Here is a 24121-nt window from a genome sequence, read left to right as displayed (position 1 = left end):
TCCCGAGGCCAGGGTGAGCTGGTTTCTCCCTTCCAGCCCTGGAAGAGTTTAAGTTCGGCTCTTTGCCTTTCTCAACCTCTGGCTGCCATTCCAGTTGACTAAAGGAGATTTTTTTCCCTTCCCAGAGCAGCCGCTCTGGCATCTTTCAGACTTCCTGAGGTTGGAATTTGCAGAGAGGAGGCTCTTCCGGTCTTGAAATACAACTTTCATTTGGGATAATAATATTTGGGAAGCTGAAAAAATAGCAGGAATGCTTCTGCTTCCCTTTGGTGGGCACTGCTGGCCCCAGATGTGCTGTCCCAAAACCACCCCAGAATACTTAACCAAAAATTTAGGATTTTTCCTTCGATTCCAGATTTAGGATCCCTTTTTTTTTTTTCCTTGCCTATGGCCTAGGGAGATGATGCTGAATCCTGTGGGCATCAGTTCCACGGCTCCACCTGTGCTGATGGGGCTAATTAGTCCTAAGTAGCACTAATGATGTTCCCCAGCCACCTCCTTGTCCCCTGTAGGAAGGCTGTTTTCCAGCCTTTTCCTTGGATTTCCCTGATTTCCCTGGTGATCCTGCTTGCCTTGCTCAGGTGTGTGAGGCCCAGGGGAGATGATTCTTCCCTAAAGGATCTGAGGCTCCTCCCGCTCGGAATCCCACGGGAATCCATGCGAGGGTTCCGCCTTGGTTTTATAAAGTTTATTCTGTTGCTAGCGCTGAAAAATCCGAGTCCCGTATCCTGAAAAGACCCGAGAGGCAGGGAGACAGCCTGGACAGGATAGAAATGTAACTTTTTCCGGGAACGTTTGATTAAACGTCATTGAACCGACTCTGACAAACACGTCTTCCCTTCGCCCACCGCATTTTTATTAAGTGACTGTCTTGGAACCGCTCGATCCCGGCTTTTGTCACGCCCTGACCCCGAGGGCGACTCCAGGCACCGCTTCTGTCCCGCCCTGGGGCCACACGTTCTCTGTTTAATTACCAGCGTCATTAATTAATGACGCGCGGGCCGGCTCCCCTCACACGCACCGGCCGCCAGGGGGCGCTGCCCGCAGTGCGTGAGGAGGGGGGGGCGGCCATGACGCAGCGGCGGGAGGGGAGGCCCATTCCCGCTGCCGGTGCCCGTCCCGGTTCTCGCCGGGCGGAAGCCGCCGCCCTTTTCCCCCTTTTCCCTCCCTGTTCCCCCCTTTTTCCCCACCATTCCCGGGGGGACGCCGCCACCACGTGACGGGCGCGGAGCACGTGACACCACGCGCGGCGAGGCCCCGCCCCCTTCGCGCGCGCACGGCGGCGGCGGCGGCCGAGGGGAAGCGGAGGAGGGCGGGGCCCGCGCGTGACGTCGCTGCGAGACGGACGGGCGCGGCGGGAAGCCAATGAGCGCGCGAGACGCGGCGGCCGCGGCCAATGGCGGCGCGCGGGGGGGGCGGGCCCAGGGCCGCGGCGGAGGAGGAGGAGGAGCGCGGCGGGCGGCGGCGGCGGCGTGAGGGGACGCGACGACATCGCGGCCCCGGCGGGCGCGGAAGACGCTGTGGCGGCGGCGGCGGCGCGTGCGGGCCGCGGGCGCTGAGCGAGCGTGTGCGGGCTAAAGCGCCGGGGGCCGCTGCCGCCGCTGCTGCTGCCGCCGTTCTCCTCCTCCTTCTCTTCCCTCAGCCGCCGCCGCCGCCATTTTGTGCGAGTGCCTCGCGCGGGCGCCATGTTTGTAAGGAAGAATTAGGGCCGCCATCTCCGGCCAGCAGCACCTCCCTCCCCCCGTGTGTGTGTCCTCCCGCTCTCCTGTGCCCCGGGGCTGCCGCTCGAGCCGCCGCCGCCGCCACCGCCTCCCCGCAGCGCCCGCGCGGGGCGGCCGGGCCCGGGCGCTGAGTGCCCGTTAGTGTCTCACTAAGTAACCGTGAGTGCAAACCTTCATCATCTCTCCTCACTGAGGGGCCCGGCCCTCCTCCTCCTCCTCACCGAGCCGCCCCCAGCGCGGCCGTGCGCGCCGCCGCCGCCGCCTCCTCCCGCCGCTCCGCACCGCGGGCAGCGGCGGGGCCCTGCCTTCCTCCACCTCCCTCCTCCTCCTCCTCCTCACCACACCACAGCCAGGCACAATGGCCTTTGAAAGCCTGTTCTCCAAACCCCCAAACCCAGTTCTTGACCCAAACATGCCCGACTCTGACAGGCAACATGCAGGGGACGAAAGGTCGAGTAACATTCTTCTCTCTCTCCGCTTCTCATAATGGTGGTACTTAGTGGGGTGATGCTGGTAATGATGATGATGATGCTGATGATGATGATGATGCTCTGTTAATGTGCCTGAGGGGGTTAACGATGTTTTTGGGGGGCAGGTCACCTTCAGGCTGGAGCGGGGTGGTGGTGGTGGGGAATGCAAATTGGGGAGGGGGGTGTCACTGCATTAAAAGTGCATTTTTTTAGCAAGATTTTAATTTTTCCTTTTGGAATGCATGCGTTTTTACATCTTCATTGATTTATTCTGGCTGGGAAGGGGGGCTGTTTGCCATTCTTTCCATAAATTGCACTTTCCAGGGGGTGTCTGTTGAATGTCACCATTGTTCTCTGTCTCAGGCAGGAAAGGGTGCTCCGAGTTGGGCGGGTTTTTTATTTTTGGCTGTTTTTGTTGATACCACAATCTCTCACTAGAGCCATATTTAACGTCATTTTCTTGCCAGATTCCACCTTACACATTTAACTGGATCTTTTTTATGCAGATTAAGGGCTGACTGACGTTATCTTTGCCACCTCTCAATCCCCATGCGCAGAAACCCAGAGTCCTGTTCCTGGTGAAAGGACCTCTGTTGCTCCCTCCCTCCTTCCCTCCCTCCTTTTCTCTCCTGCAGCTGCTGGAAATTCAAATCCTTTCTGCAGGCAGCTCTGGCCTTCCTAACTAGTTCCAAAAATACTGTGCCAGGGTGGCAGTTACCAGTGCTTGAGCCTACATCTACCCTGAGCATTCCCGACAAAGCTGCAGGAGTTAAAAACGCCAGGGTTTTGGCATTCCTGGAGCTTGGCCTACCCCCACACAGCTCCACAACCATTTGTGGCACTTCAGAGGACCAGGAAACACTGGGAAAAAAACAAACAGACAGACAAAAAAAAAAAAAAAAAAAAAAAAAAAAAGCTTGTGGGTAAATGCTAAACTGTTTCCTTGTTGGAGAAAAGAGTCCTGAGTTCTGTGTTATAAACTGGGACGTGGTCCCAAAGTGCTCCTCGGGTTTAATGCAAGGGTCAGGGCAGAGCCCAGAGGTGCTGGCTCTTGTTTTCCCTTTTCTGCTTGTCCTTGGGAAATGCTCCTGGGATTTAGTGCAAGGGTCAGGGCAGAGCCCAGAGCTGCTGGTGCTTGTTTTCCACTTCCTGCTTGTTCTCGGGGAAGTGATCCCTAAAATGGGCCTGGGCTTTAGTGCAAGTCCAAGGCAGAGCCCAGAGCTCCCGGTTCTTGTTTTCCCCTTCCTGCTTGTCCTTGGGCAAGGGTGGAAGTTGTGTCATGCTCTGTTTTCAAGCTGAGTGCACACCAGGAATCCAGTGGGATCTCTGGAGCTGGGGCAGAGCTGTGCTGTGGAGTTCCTGCAATCAGGCTGTGACTTTTCACTGTTTCAGGGATTGAAAATATCTGGAGTTCTCAAATCCTTGAGGACAAGCCCGAGTGACTCCGGGTAGTGCTGGGAGCAGAGTTTTTCCAGCTTGGAGTTCTCATCCTCTCACCAGCTGTTCCCACCAGTACAACCAGTTGTGACACTGGTAATTGTGAAATAGAGCCAATAAGTGCCACCTAACAACCTAATTAATTTTAATTTACAAGTGTTGCTTTATAATGTTTTAATTTATGAGGTGAAGAGCAACAAGACACATGACCTGGGAGATCATAATTTGTACTTTTTCTAAAACTTTAGCTGTGTAAAATGAGTTCATTCCCTTCAAAAAAGGCCCAACTCCAAAGTTTTTGTGTTACATCAGGTGTGCAAATGTAGGACCAGTAAAACCAGTTCACTGCAGGAAACACCCATACTGGCAACCTTGTGATTCCAAATCAATTTGTGCAGCAGGAATTCTGTTAATAGTTTGATTTGAGCTGATCTGTTGAATGATAAAGAAATTACTTAGTAAAAAATAATTTTAAAAACCCTATCTGTCCACACTTAGAATATTCCAATTTGGAAGGTTGTTTTAATGCAGTTTTCTCAAGACAGGAATGTTCTTTAATTAGTTCTAGTTAATTCCTGTTGTTGATAATATTTTGGTGATGAAGGGTCTGAGCCTTCCAGCATGAGGGTCCTGGAAAGATTTTTCCTGCAAGGATTTTGTGAAGATTTCTTGGTTCTGTGTGGGTAAATTATGGCAGGGTAAGGAATAAGTTGGAGGCAAGTTTGTTTACACACAAATTGATGCCAGATTTCCCAGAAAATAGCTTGAAATTAATTTACTTTCACATTTTACTGCTCCCAGCCACCCTCTGCTTTTATTTTATTTTCCCAGTGAAAATTCTCTGTTATTTGGAGTTATTTTCATTATTAATTCCTAATTTCTTAAGCAGCACCTTAGAATCAAAATTTGGGGAATTTAAGCCATCAGGGTATTTTAACCTAAAGTAAAATTTTTAAATGAAATAATGGGGAATGAAATCTTCAATAATGTTTGAGGGTAGAATTCCCAGAATATTTCAGAAAATGCATTCTGGGTTTGGATCTTGGACTTAAGGAGCTCCTGGAGTAAATCTTCTTTGGGCATAAGGAATTCTATTTTTAAGGATGACCTGAAATAAGGTCAAGGAAGGGTAGCTAAAGTCCAGGTTTGCAGGTTAGAAATGAAATTAAAATACCAGAATTAGGGTTTTTTGATTCTCCCTTCTCAAATATTTGTGGAACTGCCCAGGGATTTCATCAGGTTGCTTTTCTCTGTAAGGTCATTTGGCTTCTGTGCCTTTCTGATCCATTTGAGAGCTGCTCTAGGAATCCACTCAGACAGTGGGAATGTTTCCTGGGATTGTTTTCACATATCCAGCTCCAGGTATCTGGAGGTTGCAGGAGAGGGGGGAACTCGAGGAAAGGAGGTTCTGCTCTCCCTTCCTGGTGCACAGCTCCAGTTAGGGATTTAAAAGGGAATAAAAGCAGCTAAACCAGAAGAGCCTTCCTGCCTTGGCACTTCCTTGAAAAATAACTTACTTTCCAAGAAATGGTGTATTTGACCATTATCTTTTCAATCCATGTTTATCCAGTTGTTGGCTTTTTCCTTTTTTTCCTTCTTTTTCCTTTCCCCACCCCCTTTTTTACATTCTTGAAGGTCATCCTTGGAAAATGCTTGGATGTTGTGGAAAGAATTTAGAGATCAGAGGGCTTTCGTAATCTTCCCTCTGCCATGCAATCTGAGGGATTGTGTTACTGAGACTGGTTTACCTGGAAAGTTATTCCAGTCCTGGATGCATCCCAAAAGTGGAAATCCATGAGTGTAATTCCCATAGGAACTGGGACATGGGAACAACTTTGTTCCCAAGGAGCATTTTCTGTTGGTATTTTATGGGAGAGGATATTTTAATTGATCCTTGAGGGAATGAGTTTAACTGATATTATCAAAACATAATTGGATTTTTGGGATAGCTGCAGGTGTTTCAGGGATATTAATGTTCCAGTTTTATTTCATTAATGTAATTCCAAGAAATTCCAGGTCATACAGGAGTCATGTCTTCTCCCTGGCATATCCATTTATCCCAAAAATCACAGCTTGGGGTTGCTTCAGACTTTATAACTGTTTTTTTCCAGTGACAGGTGAGCTGGATGATAACATGGAATTTTATTGTCTTCCTGGTATCCCTCTTCCAGGGAAGATGGAGAGCTGGAAGATGGGGAAATAGATGATGCAGCCTATGAGGATGTGAAGGAACATGGCTCAAAAGGGGAGGATAAACAGAAAAATGAGAAAGGCCACCGGAAATCCCGGAAAAAACGCAAAAAAGAGAAGGAAAAGAAAAAATCCAAAAGGAGAAGGCGGGACAAGCATAAGGTTAGGAAAAAACTCAACATTTTGGAAGTTCTGATTTGATTCATGGGTGTCCAGGACAAGGATCCAAGAAACTGGCAAAGGAATTAAAATGGTTTTATTACCATTAAGACTTAAACGGGTCTTAAGTGTTCAAAGTTAAGCCCAGGACTTGGAAGCTGAACCAGAGGGATTTGAGAGTTTTTAGGATAAGATGCACAATGTAAATTTATCACTTTTGTGCTCATTGTATTTATGGAAAGAAGATGATTTCCTCAAAATTCCCAGCTTTTTTGTTCTGTTTTCTAGCATAACTCCCCTTCCAGCGATGACAGCTCCGACTACAGCCACGACTCTGATATGGAGCGCACGGAAAGGCCCCACAAAAAAAGCAGCAGCTCTTCCTACAGGGATTATGATTCCTCCTTCAGTCAGGTAGGAAGTTTCATACTCATTCTTCAGGTCTTTACTGAGGTGACATTCCAAAAATACAAATATAAACAGTGTGGGGTTGGAAGTTTGGCTCCATCCCTGTGCCTGTTCTCTTGGATTTCTGGAAGCACATCCAGTTCTCATCCCCCTGAGGAGATTCCCAGATGTAAAGCAGAATCTGTGGTAGAAACCAATTTTTCTTCCATCAGGCATCAGGAATTAAGGAATATTTATTATTAAGGAATCTTTTTATTGCCTGCACTGGATTTAGGCTGGACTCAAAGGAAAAAACTCTTGAAAAGCCACTTTTCAATATCTAAAGTTGATTCTGCATTTTGGGAGCCAAATTTTCTTTGCTTTTCTCAGCTGGTGAAATGAAATTATTAACTTTTCCTGAATAACTGATTTTCCCTGTATTATTGATGCTTTTTTTTGGGCAAATCTGATCATGATAAAGCAGGCCCATAAATAGATTTTTAGAGCAGTTTAGGGGGGTGGGGTTTGGAAATATGGAATTGCTTCCTAATGCAATCCCTTTCCTTACAGCATGGACACGTGTCAGGGAATTACATGAGTTCCCAGAAAATGCAGCATAAAAAAAATGTCAAAAGTAAGGACTATGACAACTACAGTCATTACAGTGATGAAAACTTTGGCAATTACAACGAGGAGGAAAAGGATGAGGATTTTGCTGACCAGCTCAAACAGTACAGACAAGCTAAAGAGACTTCCAGTGGGGATTTGGGACCTCCATTCCCAAAGGAACCAGTGAAGAAACAGGGCATGAAAGGGATCCAGAAAGGTAAGGGGAGTTTTGGTGGCATTTTTGGGGTGGAGACCTGGATGAGGGAAGCTGCCAGGGATGGTGTTCCTGGGATATTCTGGCTGGTCAGAAATAACATTTCCAACAGTAGAAAGGGAGGGATTTCATGTATTCCATTTGTCTCTTTTTGATGCTGTGAAAGAACCATTTTCCCTTAATTTCTGTGATCCTTTTAAGAGGTTATTCCTGTTTTCCAGGCATTTCCCAACGAGGGAACAACTACAATGTTGGAAGAGGGCGTGGAATGCAAAAGAAACTGAAGCGCAAAGATCGCGGCAGGGGCAGAGGTGGCAATAAAGGATCCGATGGCTTCCATGAGGTACCTCCAATTCCAGTCCTTATTCCCAATGGCTGCATCACCAGTGCTCCAAAAAGGAGCTGATAAAATGTGGCTTTTTTTTTTTTTCCAGGATGGCAAACCAGTGAAGAAATGGGTTAATATGAGCCAGGAGTTCATCAACCAGCACACAGTGGAGCACAAGGGCAAACAGATCTGTAAATACTTCCTTGAAGGGAGGTGCATTAAGGTAAATTTAATTCTTTTTAAAAATAAATTTTTAGCAAACTTGGGTGTTGAAACTCAATATTTTGATTTCTGATGTGCTGAGGATTTCTAGATGGAATTATTTGTGGAAAAACATCCTCTTCTGTTACACATTTTGATTTAAATTCTAATAAAAATTGATATTATTAAAAACATCCTAAACTTACCCTGAGAATGATAATGTATTAATGACATAATTCCTCAAAAGTCTGGAATCTAAATAGGCAACAATTCCTGAATATATTAAATTATTTCCTGCTGATTTGGGAACTTTGAAGGAATTGCTTTGTGGAGCTAAACTTTAAAAAGTGGGATTGGTAGAAAACACAACCACTTAATGCTTCTCACTTTTATTTGGTTCCTTGGGATTTAGCAGTGGAATTTTCTGTTTCTAACCCAAATGGCAGAAATAAAAGTGAAATGTTGCGTTTCTTGCTGCCTTTCAATACCTTTGGCTCAGATGACTATTTGCTGCCACCTTCAGTTTTAGAAGGGACTGAAAGAGCACTTGGTGTCTTTTTCAGGAAAATAAATCCTAAAAAATTACCCAAAACTCCATCTAGCAGAAGAATCTTAAAGAATAACAGAATATATTAAAGTAATTCAGTAAAATATTATTTCAGTGCCTTTTTAATACAAATTCCTAGGCGAAGGCAGAGAACAGGGATTGTTTTCTGTCACATTCCATCTATTCCTGTGAATTCCAATCCAGGATTTTTTTCTATGTTCAGACCCCTTTATTTACAGTTTTTACTGCTTATAATGGAATTTAATGTTGGTAAAGATGAAAAATCTAAATTCAGCTGAGGAGGATGTTATTTTTACTATAGAATTAAATTACTCAGTGTTTCAGATAGATAATGGTTTTTCCTTTTTTTTTTCCCAATTTGTTTATAGGGAGAACAGTGTAAATTTGATCATGATGCAGAGATTGAAAAGAAAAAGGAAATCTGTAAGTTTTACATCCAGGGTTACTGCACCAAAGGAGAGAACTGCATTTATTTGCACAATATCCTTTAAAAGTACTTCTAAATTCACCTGAAATGTTAATTTCTATTATTTTATTTCTATTTATTTTGATATAAAGGAATTGTAAAGGTGAATGTTTTTTAAGAGACTACTATCTACTGTGTAGATTAATTAAAACATTCTATTTCTCAAATACTTCAGAGGAAAAATAAATATAAAATTACTGATTTGTAACATTTTCGAAAATAAAATCCCTGGAATTTTAGATACATTTATCCACCCTTTTAAGACCCTGATCTCTTCCTGTTTGTCATTATTTTGATGTTTTCCTCTGGAATTGAGACCTTTCCCTTTTTAATCACAATTGGAAAATTAAATCTGAAGGCCACATTAATGTCATTTTTAGGAGAATTTTAAATGGAAATAAGAGTTAAATTGGTTGTTGGCTTCCAAAATTCCTACCATAAAAATGAATTCCTGCTGAAGAATTGAGGGATAGCTGCCAGCTGGATTTTACAACCTTCCCAAACTGTTAGAAATCCTTAATTCCTTCCTCACATGAATTCCCCTGCAAGTTCTACCACACAGGAGCAAAGTGTTATCAAGGAGATAAATGCAAATTCTCTCACGCGCCCCTGACTGCAGAAACCAAGGAGCTGTTGGATAAGGTGAGCGATCCAGACACTGGGAATATTGGGATTGCTGCACTTAGAGTGGGGAAGGGATGGAGGAGCCTTTTCCACGTGCTCTGGGAAACCCTGAGCTTTGGTTTATTGGGGCATTCCCTCTCCAGTCACTGCCCACCAGGCCTTAAAAGAAAAGGGGTGTGATTCCAACACTAAAAACTTGAGGAATCTTGGAATAACTCCTTTCACTCCTGTTGGAAGGAAGTGGACTTGTGGGAAATTATTCCTTCCTGAAATAGAAATGTATTTTCTTGGCTGGGATTTGGTGTCCTGAAAAACAACTCCCTAAAATGGGTTTAGAATTCCTTTGAGTTGGATGTCAATATCCAGCAGTATTGTAGCAAATAACAGCAAAATTGTTCATTTAAATATGGAAATAATATTTTAATAAAAGGTGCAAGACTAAATTGAACTGGAATACTGGAAAACTGAATAAATGTTTGCCACGTGGCTTTCTTCCAGGTTTTGAATAATGAGGAGGAACCCCAAAATGAAGATGAGAAGGAGCTGGAGGAGCTCCGGAAGCGGGGCATTGTTCCTCTTCCCAAACCCCCGCCGGGGGTCGGACTCCTGCCAACCCCCCCGGAGCAATATCCCTTCTCTGAGTCTGACATGGAAAATTACCAAGATCCTTCAGGAGATTATAAGAAAATCCCATCTCTTTTTGAAATCGTTGTGAAGCCCACTGTGGATTTGGCGCACAAAATTGGGAAGAAGTAGGTGTTGGAATTCTGGGGAGAACTCTCCTGGATATTTATCATTTAATCTTTAACCATTGTTCCTGTCAGGATTCTGGGCTAAGTTGAGGATCTGCCAGATAGTTGATGGCAGTATTATTTAATGTTTTTCACAGAAAGGAACTTAGGCCTGACCTTCCAGAAGTTGACTCTTGGGTTGCATCTCCATCTGCAGGTGGAGCAGTTTGTTCCTGCTCCAGTCTTTTTGTAGTTGGCTTTTTCTTGGGCAAAACTGATGGAGATGAGCAAATACTGGAAAAAAAATGTGGTTTTCGCCAAGTTAAGGAATGTGGAATGGGTGTAGTTGGAAAATAATGCTCCTTTGGGAATTTTATCCAATATCAGATCAAGTAAGAGTGGGAGGAAGTGAAGAGAGCCAGCTGTTGGTGTTTGTAGGTCCAAAATTTGATTCCTTGATTTTCTTCTGCTTCCAGGCCACCAGCCTTCTACAACAGCGCGTCACCCCCGCGGCCGCCGTTCCAGGGCAACGACCCACATTCCCAGCACATGTACAATCCAGGCTCCAGTCCAGGGCCAGGTCCTGGCATGTCCCAAGGACACAACGGGCCCCCGATGCACCCCGGTTCTCCTGGGCACCATCCCTGCGGAGGCCCCCAAGGGCCGGGAATGCCGCAGAGCCCCCCCATGCAGGGCGTTCCTCCAGGGTACATGGGCCCGCAGAACCAGACTGGAATGCCCATGCAGGGACAGCAGGGAGGGCCACCCCTCACCCCACCGGGGATGGGAGGATCCTACAATTCCCCTGGAGTGCAGGGACACATGGTGAACATGCCAAGGGACAATCACTGCCCCCCGGGGCCACAGTACCAGCAGATGCCTGGAGAGTACGAGCCCATGCAGAACCCGGCTGACTTCTATGACAACTATTATTCCCACCAAGCTGTACACAACTTCCAGCCAGCCAATAATTCTGGAGGTAAGGACATCTGCTGGATGAATTTTGGATAGAAACTTCCTGCAATCTCTTCAGTGTTCTGGCTTTCTCAGCTGGTGCTGTTCAGTTGTGTTGTTAAGTCACGTTATGCTTTAGGGTGAAATTCCTTCCCCTAAAGGGTGGGGAGGCCCTGGCAGAGTTTTCCCAGGGAAGCTGTGGCTGCCCCATCCCTAGAAGTGTTCCAGGCCAGGCTGGATGTGGCTTGGAACAGCCTGGGATAGGGGGAAGGTGTCCCTGCCATGGCATGGAACTGGATGTCCTTTAAGCTCCTTTCCAACCCAATCCATTCCATGATTCCATGTTTATAACTGTCAGCATTTCTCTAGGCTAACTGCTAACTGGAGTTTTGTCCTGCAGATGGAGCATGGCACGGAGAATTTACGGATCACCAGGCTCACCTCATGGCTCCGGAGTCCCATCCGGGCGGGAGCGAGTCGGACTGCATGGGTGGCCACATGGGCCACAACCAGGGCATCAACGTGCCCGATTTCCTGCCGGCCATGCAGAAGGCCCTGTATGTGAGGCTCAGCCAGAAGCACCAACGGGATGGAGACTCTGCCAGCAGCCAGGGCCAGAGGGCCATGAGCAAAGATGAAGGTGAGCAGCGTTTGGTTGGAATTCTCATCATACTTAATGGCCGTGCTCAGCAAATCGGTTGACGTTGACTCACATCATGTTGCTCTTCACAGTTATTGGGAATAGTTACTGGAAGCAGCACCAGCTCAGTATTTTCAGCTCTTCTTCCCAGCTTGTTCTAGGATCTTAGTGTAGGTTCAGTCCATCCTAGCTCCAATGAATAATCTTTGGATCTAATTGCACTTCTAAAGGTCCTTTAGTTGATAATTACTTTGGGAAGTCCCTTGTTGGACCAGAGGGGTTGTTTCTCGCTGCTGGGACTGGAAGTGCATCCTCTAGCCACTTTCTTCAGGTGCACCTCTTGATCTGTTTCCTCTAGAGCAGCAATTTTGCTTCTCTGATATCCTTTAAAATAAAATACTCTAATTTCTTCCCTTCCTGAATCTCAACCTCTCCTACAAACTTTGGGATTTGGCTTAAGTAAGGCAGCAAATTTGTAATTTACCTGGATTAAAGACCCACCACAAGGGGCCATTTTACTTTTCCTTCTCCTGTCAAGACTCAGATTTTAGATACCTTTTTTTTACTAGTACCGATAGGAATTGTTTGAAAGCAGGTTACTTTCCCAAAATAATATTGATGGATGTGGAGATGCTCCCAGGCTGTGTTGCATTCTATCTCCACTACCTCCAGGTTTTTGTGTAATGGCATTTCTTTAATTACATGGATTTTGGTCATTTGAGGTTGTGGTTTTTATGACACTGGGAGTGATTTAATATCAGATTTTTTCAGTTTGACTTCACTCCCATTAGGGAGTGTTGGATTCTCCAAGAATTATTTGCTGGAATAATCTAAATTTTGTGGCATTTCTTTGATTTTTAGATGACAATGTCAACTGGTATTCCAGTAGTGAGGAGGAAGAGGGGAGCAGTGTTAAATCAATCCTCAAAACCTTAAAGAAACAAAGCGAAAACTTTAGGAATCGGCAGCAACATTCCACGGAGCAGCACATGCTTGGGATGCCAACGGATCCCAGGCTGGCAAAAGATAAAGGTGTGGGGCCTCAGGCTGCTGACCCGAGACTCCGGGCCTCCCCAAGGCCCAACCCCAGGAAACCTTCGGAGTCGGCATCCCTGGATCCCCGGCTGGCCCGCGATCCGCGGATGCACAAGGTCAGCGAGGGCGGCCATCCCGGCCCCTCCCTGGCTGGGGCCAAGCTGGATTTGCACCACGCCCACGCCGGAGTGAAGGTCAAGCAGAAAGGGCTGGATGATGACGAGGAGGACTCGGAGAGGGAGCTGAGGGAACGAGCTTTCCTCATTCCCTTGGAACCTCTGCCGGGCGTCACGTTACGGGATCCCCGCTCCCAGCTGCGGCAGTTCAGCCACATTAAGATGGATGTGACCCTGATGAAACCCAACTTTGCCAAGCACATTGTGTGGGCCCCCGAGGACTTGCTCCCAATCCCTCTGCCTAAACCCGACCCCGTCTCTTCCATCAATTTACCTCTCCCTCCACTCATTGCTGACCAGAGACTGAATAAACTGCGGAATTTGAAGAACGATCCACACCCCAACGCGATGCCAGCCGATCCCCGGCTCGCTGCCAAGGCCAAAAACAGCCTTGTGGGCCGGGGTGGCTACATGGATCCACCCACAGATTCCCATGCCAGTAGCTCCAGCAAACTGGGGGATCCTCGCTTGCAAAAGAACGTCGACCCCAGACTCCACAGACTGTCGAGTGCAGACGCTCACCACGGAGTCGGGAAGGATTCCCACCCTCCCAAGTTTGACCCCCGACTTGCCAGAGCTGCTGCCAGCTCATCCCAGCCCTCGGAAGCCACGACTCCGAAATCTGACCCCGATGCTCTGCCTCCCTATGCGCCCAAATTATCATCCAGTGGCGTTAGGCTGGGAACTCCCGGCTCCATCCTGAGCGGGATCAGTTTGTACGATCCCAGGGATCACAGCTCATCCTCGGACACGGCTCCAGCCAGTTCGGGAGAGAATGGAGAGAACCAGAAAAAAAGCATTTTGAAAAATTCCAGTAAAAATGAGCCGAGTCTCGCGGAAGATGCGTCCCAGCAGAAGGCTGCCTCCAACACGGAAAAACCCACGGAAGGATCAGCGGAAGCTGCTTCAGACAAGGCAAACAGCACCAGTAAATCTCAGGCTAAACACTCCAGCGCTGCCCCTGCCGTCCATAATCTCCCAATCCAGGCTCTGTCGGGGTTAATCCGGCCACAGTACAGCGACCCCAGGCAGGTGAGGCAGCCCGGACAGGTAACGCAGGCCCCGGAGAGCGATCCCAACGGGGAGTCGGATGATAAATCCTTAAAAGATGTTTTCAAGACTTTCGATCCAACTGCTTCCCCGTTTTGTTAGCAGACGGCTTTGGAGTCTTTTTACCGTTGTGGGTATTGCAGTTCTCTGCTGTTTTGTACCTGGGTTACCTCTTTTGGCTTTATTTATTTTTAAATTATAATTCCCACCACTTTTCAGCTGCTAATCTCCGAACCACACGCAGTTCTCCAGTACGCTCGAGTGTTTGCAAAGCTGTGGTATTTTCTAGAGAATCCTTTTTCTTTCCAATTTCAGGGAGACTAATAATTGACCTGTAGAAAGGAAACCAATCCCCCCGGATCGTGTTAGAGCTGAGAAAAGCACTTTCATTGTAAATAAGTCATGGAAAATTCCCAGAGCTGTATATGTGTGAGCTGCCTCTTTCCCAACCACCACTTAGATCTGATTGCCACATTTGTATAGATCCAAGCAATATTATGTACATGAATTCCCGGGAGAGATGCCGTTCCAGGACTGCCAAACCCCTGAACTGATGGAAAACCTCACGGAAATGAATTCAAAGGAAAGCATCGCTCCTCCTTTTCCAATGAGTTGATGTAAGACACGGACAGTTTTTATTCCTGCAGTCAATATTAGTGTAAAAGAGACTATATCACATATTGAGGATGAAAAATGTCATATCTTTTAAAAGTATTTTATTCTATGCTGTACATAGAAGAAATTGTGAAGTACATAACTAGCAAAAGTAACTGTTCGAAGTGGAGAAAACTACATTGTCTAATACAAAAAAAAAGGTTTTTATTTAATTTTTTTCCACGCCTACACGATTGGGATTTAGTGCTCCGAGTTCCATTGTGGTGTTCATGTATTTCAACGTATTTTTGTATTCAGCTGCTTAATTTGTATTGCTTTTTTTGTATGGCTGTAACTGCAGTACTTGTATTCATGGTGTCTCGACGACATTTTTAACAAAACAATTAAAAAGGGTACAGTTAATTCCTGGTGACGACTCCGTGTGCATACGGTGGCAGCTGGGAGGAGGGGGACTAAAGCTGGGCTTTTTGGGATGGTTTTTGGGGTTTTAACATAACCTTGTACCTCATCCCAAGGTCTTATGGAGAGAGTTGCCATTTTTCCATCGTGGAACATCCTGCATGTCACAAATTCCCCAGGTTTTGCATGGGAGAGCACAACTGTCCTCCAGGCCTCCTGTCCTGCCTTTGGGGCTGCTTTTTCTCCAGAGGAAATGCAGTCATTCCTAGCCAGCTGCTTTTCCAATAAAAATGTGCCGGCTGCTCAATCAATCATCTACTTCCCACCCCTTTGGAAGGTTTCTCTGTCTCTTCCTTGGTGGACCTTTTCCTCTTGTTTTTCCCTTGGCCAAGTGATGGTCACGGACCTTTTCCTCATGTTTGTTGGCCAAGTGGTGTTTCCACTGGGACAGCAGAGTTTATCCCAAATTCTGAGGTTTTGCTTTGCATGGATGAGCCAAGGGAAACCTGTGATTCCTGCGTAGCAGAGGAGGCATCTCTGAAGGCATTCGTGGTTTCAGTTTGTCTTCTTGATTTGCCAGAGCAGGAATTCCATTAATTTTATGATTTTTTTTGTTTAGCAAAAGTAGAGAATAGCCATGGAACTGGGTTGTTATTTTGGAGTAACCCATTAGTCCCTTATTAGTAGTCTGTTATTTCATCATCTACTCACTGGTGTGGCTGGTCAAGGTTTTCCTCAAAAAACCAAGCCAGCAGGGAAAAATAGTGTGGAAATAGGACATGGATACAAACGCCTGCAAGTCCTCACAGCCTGTTGTCTCCATGTGTATTTCCTTCCTGCCTTCCTCCTTCCCTCCCCTGCTTTATCCATGGCAGATAGCTTCCGAGAGACTCCAGTGTGCCTGCTGCTGCTTTTTCTTGGAATACAGAGGAGATTCCTTGCTGCCATGCACGTAATGGAATTCCTGGTCTGGGGAAGGTGGTTGGGATGCACCAAGGTGGGCAGGAATGGGCTGCAGCCACCATGGAGCCAGTTGTGATCTGCTGTGGTGTTGGATTGTGTATTCCACAGGGGAGGCTCCTTTCCACCTCTCCTGCAGGATTCCAGCATGGAGCAGTGTTTCCATCAGACAACTTGTGATCCTGAGGCTGGAAGGATGGATGTGGAGAGCCAGGATACAGGAGCAGCAGTGTCACCAGTCTAGGATACTCTGGAAGCTGTGAGGTAGGTGAACTTGGGAATTCAATGTTTACTCTGGATAGGAGAGAACTCTGGGGCTGAGTGGGATTTTGGGAAGAAATCTGCAGGCTCAGGGCAGCAGGTGAGACAATATGCTCACCGCTGCTGTATCCCTGGATATGTGAAGGAGGAAAGGCTGAAAGATGGCACAAAGCCTGAGCACCTCTGGATCACAGAATCCTGGAATAGTCTGGGTGGGAAGGAACCTTAAACTCATCCCATTCCACCCCTGCCATGGGCAGAGATACCTCCAACACCTCCCACTGGCTCAGGATTCTCCAGAGCCCCATCCATCCCATCTCACCACCTGGGGGTAAAACACTCACCAGAAGATTCCTGGCCTCCCCATGGAGCCTGTTCCAAGGTTTTCCTGCCACAATGAAAAACTCCAGCATGAATCCTGCACACTGCAAAGTATTCCTCCTCTGCTTCCAGCACCACTGGGACAAGAGCCCCTCTGGATTTACAGATGTCTGTCCATAACTGTATGTCCTTTCCTAGGATTGGGATGCTTTGGGATATTCCTGCACCGAGGGGGTTGCTCTTGCACCAGAGATATCAGGGTGGGCTCAGCCTTTGCCCCTCGAGTTTTCCGGAGCCCTAATTCATCCCGGTCGGAACTTAAAGCCTCCTTGGCCCTGTGCTGTGTCAGGTTTTTCCTCCACTGCTGGCAGAAAGCAGCAATTTCTTCTTCTTCAGGGTCTGCTGGGGGTTGTCCCAAACCCTGTTGGATGAAGGAATTAGTTTAATATATCCCTTTGCATCCTAAATTATGGAAAAGTCTGGATGTGCCAATGTGTGCATGATCCACACGGCATCGCTGTCTCTTAATGCTTCAAAATGCCTCAGAATGCTCCAAAAGCTTCTTACAGGGAGAGGAAAGGAGGGCAGTTTGTTGATAAGCAGGGAATTTTCCAAAGGAAAATTTCCAGGTCATAAAGGACTTTGGGATCTAGATAGTCAAAATTAATGAATTAATTAATTCAGCATCAGCAAAGTGAAAAATGGGCAAATAGAGGAAGTGCTAAGTTTAATTAAGCACAGGAGGAGCTTTGTCACCCTTGGGGCTGATTGTTCAGCAAATGGGATTCTAAAAAGTCTGTTTTTCCTTCAAAAAGAGGTGCTGATCCCACGAAAAGCAGTAGGATTATAGAGGAGGATGGGATTCAGATGGAAATGCTGCCTCAGGGAGAGGCTGGTGGTGTTTGCAGTTGTTTTCCAGTTGTTTTCAGGAAAAATCTGCTCCCATGGACTTTACAGTCAGATCAGGTGGCTGTAGATGGCAGCTGCATGGGAAACTCTTGGGAATTTGGCTTTTGGGAATAAAGAGGATAGCATGGACTAATTTCAAATAAAGGTGCTCTATGATCCAAAAATTAACTGGGGAATGGACCAGGTAAAGGTGACTTGAAGAACAGTCAGTGCCAGGGGTGATGCAGTGTGGGCTTTGGACACAAGAGAAGCACAAAATGAAAGTATTCCAGGAGAAATATCTGCTCCAGCTGGAGTCCCAGAGCAGTCAGATCCCAGCTTCCAGAGAAAGACCTGGATGCGAAACTCCCACAGCATGGAACTGCCCTGGCCCTGCCAAAGAGAAGCTGTGGCTGCCCCATCCCTGGAACTGCTCAAAGCCAGGTTGGATGGGGCTTGGAGCAACCCTTCCCACCCAAATGATTCCAGGATTGATTCCATGATGGACTCACTTTCACACACGCTGCCTCGGCCGCCCTCAGGACATGCTGCACTGCTTGAATGAGGTTCTGCACGTTGCTGAGCAGCAGCTCAGAGGAGGCCCTGCTCTCCCCAGTCACTGCTTTCACCCTTCAAAAACATTCCAAAGGATTTTATTGGAAGGACATTGCACATCCTGACAGTGTTGTTATTCCAAACCCAGCTTGTTTCCCAGGGAAACCCATGGAGGTAAGGGAGGCCTCCAAATTGTTCCTCAACTCTTGGACAACACCCACCTCCCCTAGGACCTCTGGGTACCACCACCCACATTCCTTGGAGAAAGGATCCCTCTTGGATGACCTTGGGAGAGGTGATCCCAGCTGCTGGAAGCTCACCTGGCCACGATGCCGAGCTGGCTGCTGATGGATTGGGTGTGCTCAGTGGCACGGAGCAGCTCCATGGAGCATCTCTGGTCCAGGCAGTGCTTGGCGAGGATGTTCCCAAACTTAACCACCACCTGCCCATCGGAAACCATTTGCCTGGCACAGGCAACAAACTGCTCCTTGCTCTGGAACGGGATAAAAATCAATGGGATTGGGGAGAGAATGAAAAAAAAGCTTTTCCTGCAGGATAGGGAAGGTCCAGGATGCTCAGATACATCCTGAGGAAAGGACAGGATGCCAAGCTCACATCCAACCAGGAGGAAGGAGTTTTGAGTATTTTGCATAAACAGAGTTGGTGCCACTCTCCCAAGAGCTGGGTGACACAGGGATTTGGGATGGAGTTGCCATGATCCTAAGGGAAAACTAGAGGGAGGAAACGCTGCCTACCGCAATGGGGCCCTTCCTCCGCAGGAACTGAGCCATGTGGAGCCTCCTGGTGGCCATGTCCTGGGTCACCTGGGACACCTTGCTGGGGCCACCTTGCCGCTTGTCACAGTTTCCTCTCTCCTGATTTGCAGGGGAGATGCTGGAAGGGCCATCCTGGCGCTGTCGAGGCAGTAATGGAGCAGATTCCAAACCTGGAATGTGTGGACACAGCGATGCCGAGTGCTCTCCTCCACCTGGATGTTTCTGAAGGAGATTTTGGTGAGTAAAGTTGGTGGGAGAGCTGCCCACCCCCTTCTGGGTCCACTCCACCTTCCACCAGCCCTTCTCCCTAAATCTAGAGCCCTTGGAGCTATTTCCAAATGGAGTGGGGCGTCCTGCAAGCTGACAGTTTGCAATTAATTCCCAGCACAATGAGAGCCCTTAAGCACTTTGCTGAGGGACCTGGGTCTGTGCCAAGGCCTTTCCCAGCTCCTGACACCCATGGGAATGGAGTTGCTGGTATTCCCAGAGGGAATGTGTGGAGGTGAGGGAGAGTCCCTACACCCCTCTACAGCCCCTCAGCCTCTGAAATGGTGGATTGGGATGGAAGTAGGAGAGCCTGGCCGATCGGATATCCAGGAATCCAGGGCTGCCAGCAACCTGAGCTGCCTGAGTGGCCCAGGGTCAGCCTGCTGACCTCCAGAGGCCCTGCCAGCATCCCTCACATTCCTGCTCCATGCTGGGAGCACCAGGAATGACGGACAGCCCTGACCAACACCCTGCCAGGGAAAAGAGCTCCCATACCAGTTCACGCACTTCCTGCACGGCTCCACTCGCTCCTCTGCTCCTGCATGGATGAATTCCTGCTGTCTCAGCGGGCTCTGGGGCTGGGGAGAGCCCAGCTGTGCTCTTGGGCGATCCTGGGGAGCGTTCCCGCTGCAGGCATTCTGTGAGGCACCGCAGGATGTCCCTGTCGCTTCCGTGGATAACCCAGAGCTGTGTGACAAGGTAGTGTGCCTTGGCCGACCAGTACCACACCATGCCTTCCAGGTGGGGATCCCCAGGGTCCTGGCAGGGATCCCCAGTGTCCTGGTGGCTCTGGAAATGCCGCTGGGCACTTTCCACCACGTCAGCCGTGAGGAGCAGGAGGTGGTCAGCCATGGATAGCAGGTCAAGCTGCGATGTAAGTTGAGCACTGGCCCCCAGAGCACCCTGGAGGGTGTTTCTGAGCCTCTGGACATCAGCCATGAGCTGATTTGCCTTCTCCTCAAAACCTTCTTTGCTCCTCTGCCTCTCCTCTTGGGTGAGGCTGGACAGAGCTGCTCCAACCACGTCTTGGATGAGCTGCAGCTGTTCCATGTTGACCCTTTCCATGTGGAGCAACAATGCCTTAAACCTGAGGGCCACGTCCCTCTGCAGGAGCTCGAAGCGGATGGCCAGGCTGGCAGTAGGCAGTGTGGAGAGCAGGAGGGTGTTGGACACATCCAGCAGTGCTTCCATGAGCACCTGGATCTCCTCCCGGAGCACCAGGATTTCTCTGGCACTGTGGTCTCCAGGGCAGGATAAGTAGGAGAGCCGGGCAGCCTCCTGCAACCTGAGGGAATTCTCAGCCACAGCAGCCAGGAGGCTCCGTGGGCCAACCTTGTTCCTCACAGCTCTGCTCAGCTTCCTCAGGAACAGGACATCCCTGCCCACGAACTGATCCATGGCATCCAGCAGGACACACATGCCAATGGCCCACCGAACACCATGCAGCTCCAGGATGGCCTTTTCCATCCCACAGGATTCCCTGAAGGACACTGCCTTCTCCAGGAACCCTTTGGTGTTCAGCTGAGCACGGGAAAACTTGGCTTGGAGCTGCAGAAAGCTCTCCTGGACGTGAGAGGGATTGGGATTTTCCCTACTGCAGGCTGTGCTTGCAATTTCTGCTGCCACCTGCACTGCTCCCACTAAACCCAGCAGGGTCTCATCCAAAGCCTGCTTCCCTCTTGGAAAGTCACCTGACAGGATAAATCCAAGCACTTGCTGGGCCAGACCATTCCAAGAGCCTGCTACAGCTGCCAGGCACTCCCGAGTCTCCTGGATCCTTCCCGAGAGCCTGAGTGCCATTTGGAGAAGCCTGCCTGGAGCAGGGAGCTGCCCAGGGGCCGTTTCCATGGCCAGGCTTGTGATCCTTGGGGTAAGTGCCTCGATATCCCCATGCTGCTCCAACACCTGGAGCTGGGGGGGTTCAGCCACAGGCAGCGCTTCCCGTGCTGCTTCCACATAGCCATCGGAGAGCTCCAGCAGGACGGAGCAAACAGCACGGAGAGCATCCATGTCCCTGGCCTGGGATGCTCCCAGGAGAGCTGTGATGACAGGGTGTGTATCCCCTTTCCATGCATCCAGGTGGAGGTCAGCTGGTGGTGAAGATGGATGACTTTGGATATCTCCTTGGAACGCTGCCTCATCCCTACTGGTTCGTGTCCCAGCGTGGGACGGGCTGAGCTCCAGCCCCTTTTCCACCTTGGTGCTCCGCACTTGCTCCCGGAGCGGGCTGAGGATCTCCGGGTGGTTGGACCCGTCCAGCCCGGCTTGGACACGGAGAGCAGAGTCCATCAGGGAGCTGGCTGCCTGGGAAAAAGCATCTCTGCTTTGGAGGCAGGAAAACCTTCCTGGAATGAGGGCCATGACTGCTCCCAGCTCCAGGATGGATTTGGCCAATTGCTCCACCCACACCAGGAAACCATTCCTGAAGATGGGATCCGTGGTCCTGTCCACGTGCCGGGTGGAGGCTCCCACCACCCAGCGTGCCCAGCCCATGAGGCGAGCGGTGTGCCAGGAGAATCCCTCGGGATCCCAGCGTTCCAGTGCTGCTTCACACCATTCCTTTTGCTTGGCCAGCTCCAGGATGGATAACTCAAGGAATTCCCTCATGCCGATGGTCTCTTCAAAGCAGCGCAGGAGGCTGTTGGTGGCTCTGGCCCAGGCACAGCACAGGGCCTGGAGCTGCTCCATGGTATTCCCACTTGTTTCCATGAGCAGGGAAGGGAGGCTGGCCAGGAGGTTCTGCAGGTGCTCCACGCCCTCCTGGATTTCCCTGGCAGTTTGGGCCTTGGCACACCTGGCCAGGAGCAGATCGGCCGCTCGGAGTATCCGTTGGGCCTGAGCGAAGAAGGCGGCAATGAGGGGCTGGAGATTCCTTAAAATTGCTCCTGGTCCTGCTGGACAACATCCTGAACGGGCAAGGCTAAGGGCACCTTCAACCAGCTGCCTCAGGGGCTCCTTCTCCTCGAAGAATCCATCCAGGATTTGGCACAGCGTGGCCCTGAGCGCTGCCCGGTCCAGGTTTTCCAGCTCCTCCCTCAAGCGGTGACATTCCCGCTCCAGTCCGTGTTCTCCCTGGCCCTCCCTCCGGCTCATGTGGCTGCAGATGCTCCTCCTCAGCTGCAGCAGCACCCAGCAACGTTCCACCAGCTCCAGCTGCAGATCCAGCCTGGATGACTCTGCCAGCAGCATTCCATGGAGAATGACCGCTTCCAAGTGGGAGCTGAACCCGCCCTCGGAGAGGCGCAGGGGGTCCGGGTGGGAGAGGAGAGCCTGGAGCCTGCTCACCTGCTGGGAGAAGATCCCACTCCTGTCCTGGGGCTCCGTGAGCAGGGAGAGGAGCTCCTTGATGGTCCTCTCCGTCAGCTGGAAAGCAGAATCTTGGGAGAGGTCAGCCTGGCTATCCCTGGAATGTGTCAGGGCCGTGTGGATGAGCGAGACGCGCTTGTGGAGCAGCTGCAGGGTCTGGGCCAAGCTCTCCCCTCCAGGGCAGTCTCGGAGTTCCTGGAGGCGCTTGGCTGCTAGGCGGCTCAGCAGGAGCACGGCCTCAGAAAAGGCCTGGAATGCAGCCAGCAGCCCCGGAGTGTCCCGGGCATCCCGCAGCACGCTCAGGCATTCCAGGAGCCAGCTGGCAGCACCGCTGATCCTCCTCATCCCTGCAGCCTCTTCCAGCTGAAGGATCTGACCAGGAAACAAGGCAGAAAAGCTGCTCAGGTCAGGAATTCCCATTCCCGTTCCATCCCCGGAGGGGGGAGGAGGTGTTGTTTGCTCCATGGATCCGCTGGAGCTTCCCTGTGCTGGTGTCCCTTCCCAGTGTCCCCTCACCTTGGCTGTCTCCACCAGAGTCCTCCTGGCGGCCGCTGCCAGGTGCTCTCGGTGCCGAGGGCTGTCTGGATGCTCCTGGAGCTGGAATGCTGCCAGCACCACTTCCCTCCCAGCCTGGAGCAGGGATTCACCCACAGGACACATCTCCGTGCTCCCTTCCTGGCCAGAATCCTCGGACAGCCTGGAATGGGAGGACTGGGCTCAGCACTATTCCCCACTCCCAATCCCACCTCTCCAGGAGGATGCAGGCTCCCTGCCACCTTTTCCACCTCTTCCCAGCCCCCGGATCCACCCGGGAGACTCACATCCACCTCACCTCCTTGCCACGGCAGCGAGTTCTTCCATAGCTTTGGCTAATTTTCCTGCCTTTTCCCCCAAAGTGGGAAAGGCCGCACAAATCCCATCTTCCCGTTGCAGGGCGAGGAGGAGGTGGCAGAGCTCCACAGCCATGGGGCAGAGAATTCCCTGGATAGCTTTGTTTTCTGTTGGGAGCCCGAGCTCAGAGAGAGAAAAAGGCTCCATGCTGTCCTGCCTGGAAAAGGAAAAACCCCTGGGGTTAATTTGGATCCAGTGTGGAACAGTTTCCAGTTTTCCCAGCGAGCTTGGATGGGGATGGCAGTTCCTGGCTTGGGAAACGCTCCCGGCTTTAATTTCGCCCAGCCCTGAAACCAGGTCACTCACCTGGAATTCCTGGGACACCGGAGCTGGGATTTCCTTTCCCGGGGGAGCATCACGGGGTGTTCCCGGCACTGCAGAGCCGGCATTCCCTCACAGGGAGGGACTGGGGACAGCGGAGCCGGGGGGAGCGCGAGGTCTTTCCTGCCCAGTTCCCGCCGTTCCCGGGACGCCATGCGGGACGTTCCCATGGGAGCGACGCCGGGATGCGCCGGCGTCGCCATGGAGACAACGGGCGCGGAGCGATGGCGTCACGCCGCGCGCCGGCCGCGGGGCACGCCGGGAGTCGTAGTTCGGCGGGTTCCGGTTATGGGATTCCCTCGGCCCGGGTGCGCAGGGGAGGGATCAGGCAGGAATATCCCAGTTTTCCCCGCACAGGGCTCACTCCTTCCAGGGGCGTTTTTGAATGACTCAAATGTGCGCTCATGTAACGGGGGCAGGACACAGGTGACCCTTCTCCTGATTATCCTTAGTGTGGAATATTCCCAGGGAAGTGTAGCCTCCCTCCCGGGAATCTGAGCTTCAGCTCGCCTGCGTTACAGGTGAGGTAATTCCCTGGAAACTCGGAGAGTGACACACATAACCTTCGGGACCAGGACTGATCTGCCACAGATCCCGCCTC

At 50.0% G+C, this 24121-nt stretch overlaps 1 protein-coding gene across 3 annotated transcripts; it reads left to right on the top strand.

The window, feature by feature from the left end:
• Window positions 1-1519: 1519 nt before the first annotated feature.
• Window positions 1520-14967, top strand: ZC3H6 (zinc finger CCCH-type containing 6). Of its 3 annotated transcripts, none has more exons than XM_084203177.1 (12): window positions 1520-1880; window positions 5800-5980; window positions 6266-6391; window positions 6935-7190; window positions 7391-7530; window positions 7622-7738; window positions 8653-8766; window positions 9285-9392; window positions 9873-10126; window positions 10582-11084; window positions 11460-11699; window positions 12561-14967. In XM_084203177.1, the coding sequence occupies exons 3-12, from the start codon at window positions 6317-6319 to the stop codon at window positions 14060-14062; spliced, it is 3309 nt and encodes a 1102-aa protein (XP_084059303.1). In that variant the 5' UTR covers window positions 1520-1880; window positions 5800-5980; window positions 6266-6316; the 3' UTR covers window positions 14063-14967. The 3 variants fall into 3 exon arrangements, with proteins under 3 accessions (XP_084059303.1, XP_084059302.1, XP_084059301.1); XM_084203176.1 differs by having other exon boundaries at window positions 1520-2171; window positions 7409-7530; XM_084203175.1 differs by having other exon boundaries at window positions 1520-2171.
• Window positions 14968-24121: the final 9154 nt, after the last annotated feature.

Source organism: Fringilla coelebs, assembly GCF_963513975.1.
Source record: "Fringilla coelebs genome assembly, chromosome: 3".
NCBI lineage: Eukaryota > Metazoa > Chordata > Aves > Passeriformes > Fringillidae > Fringilla > Fringilla coelebs.
The sequence above is the reverse complement of the archived record's forward strand: the minus strand, read 5'-3'. Positions and strand labels throughout refer to the sequence as shown.

Bases quoted from the DNA above. Each gene is read 5' to 3' on its own strand.
- ZC3H6 (XM_084203175.1), top strand. From the start codon at position 2,080: ATGGCCTTTGAAAGCCTGTTCTCCAAACCCCCAAACCCAGTTCTTGAC. The intron at 7,531-7,621 runs GTACCTCCAATT...TTTTTTTTCCAG, and splicing joins GATCCGATGGCTTCCATGAG to GATGGCAAACCAGTGAAGAA. The intron at 11,085-11,459 runs GTAAGGACATCT...TTTGTCCTGCAG, and splicing joins GCCAGCCAATAATTCTGGAG to ATGGAGCATGGCACGGAGAA.